The sequence below is a fragment of the Mytilus edulis genome, chromosome 14 (genome assembly GCF_963676685.1).
Source record: "Mytilus edulis chromosome 14, xbMytEdul2.2, whole genome shotgun sequence".
Lineage (NCBI taxonomy): Eukaryota > Metazoa > Mollusca > Bivalvia > Mytilida > Mytilidae > Mytilus > Mytilus edulis.
In genome coordinates, this window is record NC_092357.1 from 29010776 (window position 1) to 29023909 (window position 13134).

General features: G+C 32.1%; 1 protein-coding gene across 1 annotated transcript; it reads right to left on the reverse strand.

The window, feature by feature from the left end:
* Positions 1 to 3246: 3246 nt before the first annotated feature.
* Positions 3247 to 9630, reverse strand: LOC139503487 (SOSS complex subunit B2-like). Its single transcript, XM_071293276.1, has 6 exons — positions 9101 to 9630; positions 8104 to 8242; positions 7140 to 7211; positions 6333 to 6393; positions 4926 to 5051; positions 3247 to 4253 (listed from the first exon to the last, which is right to left on the reverse strand). Exons 1-5 carry the CDS (start codon positions 9183 to 9185, stop codon positions 4941 to 4943), a joined length of 468 nt encoding a protein of 155 aa, XP_071149377.1. The 5' UTR covers positions 9186 to 9630; the 3' UTR covers positions 3247 to 4253; positions 4926 to 4940.
* Positions 9631 to 13134: the final 3504 nt, after the last annotated feature.

Below are 13134 nucleotides of genomic sequence, written 5' to 3' on the forward strand. Positions count from 1 at the left end.
TTCCAGACAATAACTTGTGTGGTAGTGTATGGTTCTTTGGGAAATTGTACCACAAGGTTCCGTATCACAATAGGAAGGCTTGGATTGCGTTTGGGGGTAATTGCCCCAAAGGTTCAGGAATTAGGGACAAAAAAACAAGCAATTTTCTAGTTTTCACACAATAACTTGTGTTTAAGTGTATGGATCTCTCTAAAATTGTAATACAAGGTATCACAACACAAAAGAAAGGCTGGGAATGAATTTTGGGTGTAATTGCCCCAAACCTTCAGGAATTAGAGGGCCAAAAAGGAGCCCAAAACAACAATGTTTCCAGAAAATTACTTGAGGTCAAGTGCAAGGACCTCTCTGAAATTGTACAGTAAGGTACCATACCACAAAGGGGAAGCTGGGATTGAGTTTGTGGTAAATTACTGAAAGGTGGGTTAAAAAACGGGGGTTGGGGCGGGTATTTTTTTTTTCCATATTTTTCTTTCTTAAAATTTTCCATTTTTCTATTGATTTACATTTCTTATTTGTATATTAAAGCAAAAAATACTGCTATGACAAGAGATCCACACCAAATATGCTGTGTAAATTATTAAATAAAATATTGTTCAATAGCAGGAAATCTTCAATTGCATACGGTATTGCGCATCAGAAAGAAATCTTCAGTCGCACAGTAGTGCGCAATAGCAAGAAATCTTCAATCGAAAATTAATACTATTTCAACCCATTTCAAATTTTAAGATCTTTCACCACATTCATTTTGTGTCAGAAACCTTTATCAACTCAAAAATTTAATTGATCACATACAATCCAAATTCAGACAGTATCAAGCTTGAATATTTTGTCCAATATTTTGTGCACCAACTGTTCAGGGTTCGACAACTGCGGTCGTATCAGGCTGCGCTAAGCGAAGCATTTTATTTCCTTTTCCGGGCATCATAGTTTAGATTTTTTGTTCAATGGAAGTTCAAATCATCGAAAAACTGCATTCGCAAATATTATTCGTATCAAAGCGAATGCAAAGGTCATCATGGCATGTTGGGATGAAAAAAGATTGCTGGAAAAATGTGCGACAAATGTGCATGTTGTACCTATAAAAAAGATGTGTAATGTTGCTGCAACACTAATACCCAAGTCTGTTTGAAACAGACAAATTGCCACATTGGTAAAATTAGAGGAAATATCTAATTAGAAATTATGTTTTTAATTTAATTATATTTTATCGCCTATTTCAAGATTTTTTTTTCTCTCCAGCAAATATATTGAAATCCTAAATTTGTCTGCTATCTTTCCCTTGGCATGTACATGCAAAATCATTTATACAAATGTTTTTGTTATCTTTACCGCGAGCAACCACCTTAGAAAAAAATGTTTTATCCATTTCGACTCCGCATAAAAAAGTCAGGATTTTTTTGTTTTCAAGTTATTAGTAATTTTTTTGTGATGGTGCACCAAAAAACACGTGTGTACAAGTTGAGTGTATATATAAATTATTTATGTTAACAAACGGCACACACATTTTAAGTAATACATTCTCATTTTCCACGAAATAAAGTTTACTACTATACACTGCTTTCATGATCTTAAAAGTAAATGAGGTATAATGCAAATTGGATCACATCGATGGTATTGGGCGTAAAGTATATATAATAATACGTCAAGCAATGCCCAAGAAAGAAGACTTGATCTTAATTCAATCAAATTCTGATTTTTCTTTCTTTAAAACATTGTACAAGAAACGGTCCAAACAAATTTATAAATGTGACGGAATGTAGTATAATATAGTGTTATAACAATGAGCCAGAACAGTGGCGGGTCCAGGGGTTGGAACCCCCACATCTGAGCCGATCGATGCATTTGAATGGGGGCATATAGTTGGAACCCACCTTTTTAAAATGGCTGGATCCGCCCCTGCAGAACCCATTCTACAATTTACAATTCAAGTTATTCTCAGCAATTTACGATCCAATATATACATGTATGATTTGCCGCGTTAAAAATGCTTTTGTAGATGTAGTGTGTATTGAGGTCTCTGTAAACAATTTATAGGTACGATTGTATTTTCTTGAGGTGCCTTTTACGTGTATGCTTACGACTATTGCATGAGAGTATGAAGTGAACTAGTAGGTCTTCGTTTACGGTCACAGTAATACACAATTTACATATTATTCTTAATTTGTCTAAGTTCACATTATCCGTAGCATATATGTTTGTGTTACTATTCCTTTCTTTATGATACGCCCATTTACGTGGCGTATTTAATATAGTATACCGGTGTCCGTCTGTCCGTTCTCAACATGTCGAACAATAACTCAAAAATGTGTTAACTGATTTGCATCAGTGAAACTTTGGTAAGTTTTGGTGAATTGTTTAAATCTATTTACTCGAGTTCCCTTTCGATTTGAATAAATTTTGATATATTACGTTTCTGAGTTGTTGTTTTTTTATTCATTTCACTGGCCGAAAAAGGGGGGCTGCCCGCCCTTTTATGTGGGAAAAATTTGGTTCATTGTGTAGAAAATCACTGAAGCATGACTGTAGCGGCCCCCTTATAAAAGTTCCGGATCTGCCACTGATCAGCTCGTTAAACACTTTCGTCATGATGCTCATGGAACAGCTGATTATTTCCTTGACTGCACATTAGTTTAGTTGTTTCCTGTACACTGCAAAAGATTATGCAGCATAAAGAATGTGTTTTCCTGTATTTGAAGGTATGCCGATGTCTTTTTATTGGGCTGGTCTTCTAAGCATATTTCATGCCAGTATCTATGTACAAAAACACAAAATCCGCCTCTGACGTCCACTTACTTGAAGGAGGCAAAAAAATCCATTTTATCCCCATGTTCTATGTGTGGCCACAACAACCATATGCAGTGGCGGATCCAGAAATTTTCATAAGTGTGGGCCCACTGACTGACCTAAGAGGGGGCCCGCTCCAGTCATGCTTCAGTGATTCCCTATATAAGCAACCAATTTTTTTCCCAAAAAGGGGGGGCCCGGGCCCCCTGGGCCCCCCCTCTAAATCCGCCTCTGATATGTCTTGATGTATCAAACCACTTGAGTGGTATATTATCATTTAACCAAGAGCCCATAAAGAGCATTCAAATAAACTTTGGTAACTTGGCCTTGATATTTCAGAAAAAAACTTTTAAAAAATGCTTACAACAATAGATGGACAGACGCCAAGTAATGGCAAAAGCTAAAATGACATTATAGGTCATGTAAACCACAACAGAATATCCAAAACTGTCCTAAGCCAACTTTGATATTAATATAACTTTTTAGAAGACTTTATATTTGTTGTAGTATCAGAAAAATTACAATTATGTCTTGCTAAATCTTATGATCATTGCTACAATCAATGGATGATTTTGATGTTGCCAATCTTTCACTGATAATGTGGAACAATACTACACATAGTACAATTATAAAAGTAAATAATTGATGAAGCAGCTTTTCAAATACTTCCCATTCTTATGCATTCCTTTTTTAAAGGCAGTTTTCTCAATTTCTTATATTTTAGCAAGTAATTTTTCTCAATTCTTTATATTTAAGCACACCATTTATATTCTTTTTTCACACCTTCCCTACAATTCTTTAGACTCATTATTCTTTATTTTGCTAATGGGAATCCCCAACAAAACCTTGTATATTGGTTTCAGATGTTGTGATCCATTTTACACTGATCCTAGCATCCTTTCCTTCATCAAGATAAACCTTAGATACATCAAAGCAAGTGTTTCTCTAAGCTTATTTCCAGTTTCAAAGATTTTCAAATTGCCACTATTATCTGTTTTCATGTTCACAAATTTGATAAATGTTCAGTGATATTATCAAAATTATAGTTGTTCCTTTTTTAACAGATAAAAAATAGGGATAAAGCATGACGTCATATTGTTCATACTTTAAACAACCTATTTGTAGGCAAAGATTTCAGAGTTCTCCATTTTGATGGAATTATACAAATCAATATAAATTTATACAACAGAATAACCTTTTCAACATAAATGTCAGGGTTTTGGGGTTAATCTCAAAAATGTATTTTAAGGTCATTGTTAGTTATATGATTGGAACAAAATGAATGATTTTTTGAACAAATGAGCTTTCAATTATTGGTTATCTTCTTGTATGCACGCCCAGATTGTCCATTCATTGGTCTGATTCCATGTGGGGTCCGCCCCCTCTGTTATGCTGTGGGTTCATCAATCTTGGATCATGTGGAGCCATTCTTGGATCTTGTGGTCTCGTGTTCTGGAAATTCATACCACCTAAATAGCAATAGTTTTTTAATCGAAAATAATTTCTTTCAAATTTTTTTAATTGATTTATAAGAAAACAAGAATGTGTCCCTAGTACATGGATGCCCCATCCACCCTTTCATTTTCTAGGTTCAGTAGAAAATGGGATAAAAACTGTAATTTGACATTAAAATTAGAAAGATCATATAATAGGGAACATGTTAGCTATGTTTCAAATTGATTGGACTTCAACTTCATCAAAAAATACCTCTACCAAAAACTTTAACCTGAAGTGGGACAGACGGACAAACAAACGAACGGACGGCACATTCCAGAAAACATAATGCTTATAAATAATAGTGAATACCTCTATCAGTCAAGAAAGCTTGAAAGTTTAAGTTTTATGGAATAGGGTTATTTAAAATAAATGTTATGACCAAGATTTCAAGTAAGTGTAAGTGTAAATTACAACATGCACCATATAAAAATGTAGAAATTAGCTTTTTTAAAGAGGTGCACTAGTAGAATGAGACTATACTTCAAAACTTTTTTTTTTCTTTTTCTAACAAATCTGATAATAAATATATGTATGTTTGTGGTTAACTTTTATATTTTGATTACTGAATATTTTTAAACTGAGACTACTAGAAATTCTAATTATTTAACATTATCCTTAATAAAAAAAGGTTTGTTTAACCAGACCTGGAGGTGTTCCCATTAATGGAGGTCTATTACTAGTTTGTATATTAGGAGTCTGTGTGAGTTGCCCTGTTGGTTTTTAGCATCATTGCCCTCTGTTGGTGATTTTCTTTGCGTTGGTGGCTCATTCTGTAAAATGTATTACAAAATATGTTACAGGAGACAATCATTAATGAGAAACAAGTCATAGTTATATACAATCTCTTAACTCAAGGACTCAATCATAGATAGTAATACAAAAAGACAGATGGTTAAACATAACCTGAAATGCATTCTTAGGGAGCTACCATTTGATTTTTTAGGGGGGGGGGGGGGGGCTAGGATGAAATTTGAAAAATAGGCATGACTGGAGTTTTGAGTAAAAAATAAGGCAGGATGAGCAACTTGGTAAAAAAAAAAGTTAGGATGACAATTTGTGTAAAAAAAGTCAGGATAAACTAGTAAAAAAAAGCAGGACCGAATAAAGTAAAAAATAAAAAGACAGGACAGAGATTACAACTTTAAAAAAAAAACCAAAAAAGCAGCACATAATTTTCATCCTAGCAACCCCCCCCCCCCCCCCCCCCCCCCCCATAAAAATCAAATGGTAGCTCCCTTACTAAAAGTAGATACTGTAAATTCAGATTTTTTTTTTACATATTTTAGATTTATTGTTGTCAATTGTCATTCCTACTCTTATATATTTTATGGAATTTTTTGGTCTCCACTGTTAAAAGTCGTAAAGACAATTTTTATTAAGCACTTTCAAACTCAAAATCATTTCCAAATATAGTCCTCATGTAGAAAAATTTACAAATAATTCTATCAGCAGGCAAGAAACATGCACATTTTTGGTGGGCAGAGCAAACTGTACTTCAATAATAATTTAAACATGCATAGGTTAGACTGACCATTCAATGTAGTCTCAGAGAGACAACACTTCTTTTCTCAATCTTTATCTTGGATCGAACAGAGGAGATATATACATGTAAGATTACAGCAAATAATAACCTCTGCATTGAACTTAAATTTGACAGACCAATAGTATTCATATATTTAGTCAAAGGGAGGTAACACTTATAAAAATCAATATCCTGAATCCATCATGATCCATATGTTTAAAAATTTTAGTTTTGTCTGCATATAGGCAATCTTATTCTTCATGGTTGCCAGGCACATTTGATAAATTCAAAAAGATAAAGAACTGTTCAAAGGACTTGTGTCACAACCACCTATAAATATATAAGGATAATAATAAGGAAAACCTAAACTTTGAAAAAAAAAAGATTTGGTAATACAAAGTCTTTGTTTCATCTATTCCAACAAAATCCATGAAAATTGCTATCATTTGAATAATAATAAAATCCATATATATCTATTTTTCAAAAAAAATTCAGAAAGATTTTTAGCTGCATTTCAAAAATACCTTACCTTCACAAAATCAGGATTAGGTTCACTCATATTTGGTAGTTCAGTGAACTGCAAACAAAATCTGAAATGACAATCATATAACCATCAAAAATAAACATAGCTATACTTTTTTATGAGTGCTACTATTTCATTTGTATTTTTTTACTTCTATGACAAATATTCTGTAATGGTTTTTCAAGATAGTTTCCAGAAAGGGAGGCATAAATTTAGGTTGAGATGCTAGGACAAGTCTTTCTGAAATTTTCAAGTGTATCTTGAATGCCCATCTGCAATTAAAGATTAATACTATTATGTAACATTTTTAAATGTGCTCATGTTTTGTAAATAAACCATGATGTGCATTGAGGAAAAATTGCATGTTCATAAATATTTATATATATAAAATTGATTGTCTCCCATATTACTTTCTCTTCCATGTGCATGTTCAGTGTTCTATTGTGATTTATCATATTTTATTTTTTCCTTGTTATAACACATATATATATTATTGTAATCATTGTATGAAATTTAAAACCTGCAAGGGTCCATAATTGGATTATTAAAGTATTCTTATTCTTATAATTGTTCTCAGTATGAATGTGCCACATGTAATAGTAATGCTGCCAGTGGGGGATCCAGAACTTTTCCTAAGGGGGCCCGCTGACTGACCTAAGGGGGGGCCCCCTCCAGTCATGCTTCAATGATTCCCTATATAATCAACCAAATTTTTCCCACGTAAGGGGGAGCCCCCCCCCCCCCCCCCCCCCTGGATCTGCCTATGGCTGCTAGACAGAAAACAAACAACAATCACTTAATATATGATCTTACTCTCCAATTTTTGTTATTTCACCAATTTTTCCAGTGTACAATGTTAAACAATTCTTCCATACATTGGAATATCTGAAATAAAAACAAATATTTCATTTTATTAAAAGATCTAAATCTGTTAGTTCAGCTAATTTTTATAAGTTTCCAGTCTGTGTGGTTGTGTAATATATAAATACACAAATATATCTACTGAAGGGGAGAGTCACTTATAGAAATTTGTTAATTGAATACAGTAATGTACAAGCAATAGCCTTTCAAAAAGTGCTATATTCGACTCTTAGCTGATGAAAATGGAAAGTGCTCTCACTTTGTAGATTAATTCATTTACTAGAAGAGCCACGTGCATCAATCAACAAATTTTACCACACACGTGAGGTCACACGCTATGAAGTAGTATCGTTTAATGTTGTTTACTACAGAAGATTCGTCTATTTATAGATAAAGTTACCTGTGTAAAATCTAATTGCTAAAAAAGAGACGACAAATCCGATACTCTACGGGATTGAAGGACATTTACTTGGTTTGGGATGTTCTAACCAATCAATAAATTTTGATTATTCACGTCTCGTAATATCTTCCAATCAGGTAGCAAGAAAAATTCACGCCCTAAGTGTCCATCGTTCAATTGTTAATATCGACTCCTAGGAGTCGATAATAAATTTAATTTTTGTCCTTGGAGGAACCTGGATGCCAAGAAACCAACAACCTGCAAATGATTTAATTAAATCTTTCAAGGATATCTGTAAATGTAACTATCAAAATCATATTTAAAGTTTAAAGGCAAACATAATTTCTGTGGTTTTTTTAGCATTACAGTGGCAGATCTAGGGGAGGGGGGTTCCATGGGTTGGAACCCTCCTCTTTTAGAACAATCAATGTATTTGAATGGGGACAAACATGTATGATTGCAACCCCCTTTATTTTGGCTTGGGAACCCCTTTTTAAGAATTTCTGTACAAATTACCCTTTCGTAAGTTTACAAATATCTCCAGTTTGCAGCAGATCACCAGCTTCATCCCATATAGATATGTTGATAGAACCAGACTTGTCTGCAACTTTTACTGAGCGGACATCATGACCATCTTTAGTTCTTGTGGGTTTACCTAAAATGAGAAAATCCGTAAAATTACAAACTTCTCAAAACTGTCCAACTGTGTAAACTACAACATGAACAATTAGTTATACATGTTGTTTGTTATCTTTGAACCAAATGAAAGTATGACTTTTGGGAATGACCATTTAACCTAAAGAGGGAAGGGGTTTTGTTTTTTCCAAAAAAATATTCTGCAGGGTCAGATTTAGCCATTTAAAAAAAAAAATATTTCCCCATTCAAATGTATTAATTGTCCTAATTTTTTTTCATTTTTCATGTTTTTCATTAAGCACTGTGAAAGTCAGAATGTTGCTCCTATAGACTCTATGTAAAAATATTAGAGTAAAATATCCCTACCCTATTTTTTTTTTAGATGTGACATGAACCTCACCAGAATCAGAGACATATGTGTATAATACAAATTGTAGTATATGTCTCTGAACACCTTATGTTATAACAAATTAGGAAACAATTGAATTTTGATTTGCAAAATGTATTAAAATTTTAACATTAATGTATTAATATTCCATGTGTATTTACCCACTTTTTTATAATCTAACTAATGTAGTAATGGATTTTTATTAACTTTTTTTAATAAAAATGTGGTTTAATTATTAAATATTGTATTTTAAAAGTTTAAACATCAAAGGGTGATTTTCTTCAGACATATACTTTAATTTTAAAATTAATTGCTAAACAAACCAATCACTCTATCTTTTAAATTATTAAATGATTTTATTGTAATTTAATTCCATTTCCCCTTTCTAGCACCCCAAATTTTTCCATCAATGAATGGTTGACCCCTGACCTCTAAATACCGGAAAAGTCTTGTTACACAGAAAATTAATGAATAAAGATCATACATTACCTATTTCCAACACTATAAACATTACGTTTATGTTCTTCTGTGACGGTCGGACTTCTTTGATCGGCATATACGAGGGTTCCGTCATTTTCCTATCAGAAAAGCAAAGACAAAGTGGGGATCCAATTAGGTGCAGAAAATCTTCCGTCAACTGTTCCTCAATACGTTGTCATTCATGGCTGTTGTAAAATCTACGAGTATTTGAAAAGTTTCGTTTATCTGATTTGACCTCAGCAAAATTTAAGTAAAATGACTCGAGTAGTTTGAGACTTAGTAAATTTTTATCTTTATCGATTGTCTCCCTTTAAATCTTCTGTTGTCAGATCGGTATTTTAAAATATTAAAGATCAATTTCAGTTGACACGATTTTGATATCTAATGACGATTTTCAGCAATTATTATGGTTCTTGTATGTGAAGTAGCCGGTTTGTGTCAAAAGGTTATCAAATGAGTTAAAGAAAGGCGTTCACGTCCGACTACCGCACGTTGCAAAATTATAATGATCCGGGTATTTCGAACAGGGAACATAACCCAAGTTGCCGCGAAATTTAATTTCATACAAAAATCAAATGTCAGTTTTAAAACTGATTAAAACTTGCCCAACAACAGAGACAGCTCTTAATGAATTTAGAAAAAAAAAGTTACATTATATCATGGCAAAATCAGGGTCCTACTGAAAAGCGCCCGGGGAAAAGTAAAAGCGCTCGGGGGAAATATATAGATATTGTATTGACATGAGACTACTTTGTGTCGATGAAATAAGCCAGACTTAACTAATCGATCAGATAGGTAGTCGAACACTAATCGATCATATTTGATCAGTACTCGATTGATGACTTGAAGTCATCGATCAGTAATCGATCAAACTCTCTCAGGAGTTTGATCGATTAGTGATTGATTAGATTACTGATCGATTTAAGACCGATTACTGATGGATCAGTGATTGATTAATGACAGATTAGTGATTTTATTATTATTGACAAAACAATGCTATTCCAGAAATAAGCCTTATGAAAGACATCATTTGTGAAATAAAAGTTCCATGAAAATATTTTCACCATTGCCAAAATTTTCTGAAATTCCTGGATTTACTCAGTAATACATGTTTATACAATATGCAGTCGTAACCAAGAGAAGCGTATTTAAAAGCTTAGCCCTAACAAATTCCTGACTAAAAAGTACATTTTTGTAGGTTTACCCATGTATATTAGTCCTAAAAACTATGATATGACGTCTTGAAAGGCTTTTGTATTTTTTTCTTTTACGCCTTTCATTGACGGAAAGGGTCAAAGCAAAATTTAAAATAGCCTTCCAAGATGTCATAATTATTTGGACTACTGTTTATATAATTAGATATGACCTACAACATTATTTCCATGTGAATTTGGATCCAGCACTTACCCAACCCTTCCCGTATCATATTTTTACTTATCAAAAATGTATATCTGTCATAAAATGTTTCTTTTTATGAAAATAAGATTAACCTAAAGTATACATGTATATAACTGATTAAAGATACATTGCTATTTTTTCTAAACACATCAGAATTTCTTTTCAGGATACATTTGTAGTAATGTAATGTTTCATTATTATATATTGTTAATGTTAAATAGGTGAAAATGTCAAAACAATAGGATCAAAAGCACAAACAGCAAATAAATAGCTGGTAAGATTGTATGGGAAAATTGATTTAGAGATAATTGATTTGACCACACTATTGGAAACATTAACAAACATCAAAAGATTCTGACATCTAATTAGTTTCAGACACTTGTGATATAAACAGGCAAGTTGAAAACTTCACCTCCATCTAAATTTCACGATTTTATCATGAAATATGTAATAAAGCTTGAAATAGTGACCATGATGACCAGCTCATCCCTACCACTCAATTCATGCAACAACACTACCTGCTAAAGTTTACTAAGGAATGCAATAATCATTCCATAAAATTTCTAGACCTTGAAATCCTCAAAGACAAACACATGAAAATACTGGTAAGATATGAAATGCTATAAAAAAAATACAGAAAAATTTCAACTTCTTCATAAAAACCCAAAACCAACCCATTTGGAACTTTAAATCCTATATTAAAGGCAAAGGTATTCATTTATATAGAAACACAAACCAGAAAGAACACTCTTTATTGAAAAACCATTTTATTAACTGAAATTGGCAAAACAAATTTTATTAAATTCAATGACAGAAAAGATAAAATTAAGAAAAAGAAAAAAGTTTAAAATAGATTTTATGTATCATTTACATATTATCATCCTCAAGCAGAAGAACTTCAAAAAGTATTCTGGAAATTCAAGCATCTTATTAAAACAGATTCTTCAATAAGTGCTTCATTGTGTATCATATCCCATTAAAACCTATCCATAGGATTCAAAAGAAATAGAACATTGGTGAATTAATGAAATGACCTATAAAATAGTTTGTATGAAGGTCACAATTCCTTCAAAATATTTCACTGTGCAGAACTAATTAACGACCATCATCATGTAAACCTCACATGTAAACTGAAATTCTTATAAGACAAAATTCTACCAGGAAACACTTAATTCAACATTTATTAAAATAGGATGAAATAGTTAGAAAATCAAAAACAGAGTTCGTGAAAAGTGGTGGTCCTCTGGATTTTACCACCAAAATTTTGCATAGGACTGACACAATTTTAGTATTTTTCAATAGAATTGATAATGAGGACCAGCAGATTTTCTCCAAGGACCACCTGGGGAAAAAAGATTCCGTGAACTCTGCAAAAAAAAAAAAAAAATCTAAATTCAAACTAACAAATTTTACAAAATTATGAAAAAATCAATAAATTAAAAGCAGTAATAAAAAAATGACAAACAGAAGGGGTGGTCTCTGCTGAAAGTTTCCCTTTAATCACCATATTTATAGAAAACTCTAAACATTGCTACACAGTATCAATGAAAGGCCAGAACAATGATTTGTAGTTGCACTATGCAACTACAAATCATAGGTGGATATAACGGCCTTATTTATTTAAAAACAAATATGTAACACATAATAAAAAAAGACAATCACTGAATTACAGGCTCCTGACTTGTGACGGGCACATACTCAATTCTATTTAAAAACATCTTTAATTTCTTATTCATATTCATTCTACTTATCTTTAGATGTGTATGCTTTCGTGTGAAAATAAAACACTAACCACTATTGCCTTACATTAGGACTATTTTAAAATTTTAGAAAAAAGGGGGGATCTTCTGTATGTAAATTCAAAAGTCAATAGAAAGTTTTCCACTGACTCTGATAACAATCTATTTATTTTTATCAGTATTTTGCAATCCTTAGTAGAGTCATAGTCCACAGCTGGTAATTTCTAGTCAGTCTTCTACAATATTGTGGAAATTAGACAATATCCTGCTGTGAAGACAAACAAGTGTGTTTGAATAAATGATGTATCAATTTTCTGTTAATTGGTAAATGTTCTGGCTATTTAGTTGTGACCTAAATTCTGGCATTAGTTAATAATGTTATAGGACAAACCCTAAATTTCATCATAAAGTTAAGGATATATCAAATTGCACAATTTATTTGTGTTGATTAATCCGTATATATGAAAAATACAGATTTTAATATATATTAGCTTGGTTGAAATTTTCATCTTCTTAATAAAATCACAAGTGTCTGAAGCTAATATTATATGTAAAAATTAATTTTGATGTGTTAACAAAGGTCATTAACTTAAAAGGCATCAAATATTTATCAAACCATGGAAGGATATATATACTACTATATTCAAGTCAAATGTTGTTGTTAAAATCTATTTTTTCACTCTTTTGGTCTTTTGAAAAATGTAGTTTGTGCTGTATTTAGACCCCTCTACAACCAAATTTGTTACATGCACACATATAAAAATTAGAGTTTTTATATCAATAATTATGACATCTTGGATGGCTTTTTTAAATTTTGCTTTGACGCCTTCCGTCAATGTAATGAAAGTTTGTAAAAGAAAAAATTAAAATAGCCTTTCAAGACGTCACAGTTATTGTACCAATATA

Excerpts from the sequence above, each read along its gene's own strand:
- LOC139503487 (XM_071293276.1), bottom strand. The coding sequence starts at position 9,185 with ATGACGGAACCCTCGTATATGCCGATCAAAGAAGTCCGACCGTCACAG. Across the intron at positions 8,243-9,100 it reads GTTTATAGTGTTGGAAATAG|GTAAACCCACAAGAACTAAA; the intron begins GTAATGTATGAT and ends TTCTCATTTTAG. Across the intron at positions 7,212-8,103 it reads ATTTGTAAACTTACGAAAGG|ATATTCCAATGTATGGAAGA; the intron begins GTAATTTGTACA and ends TTTTTATTTCAG.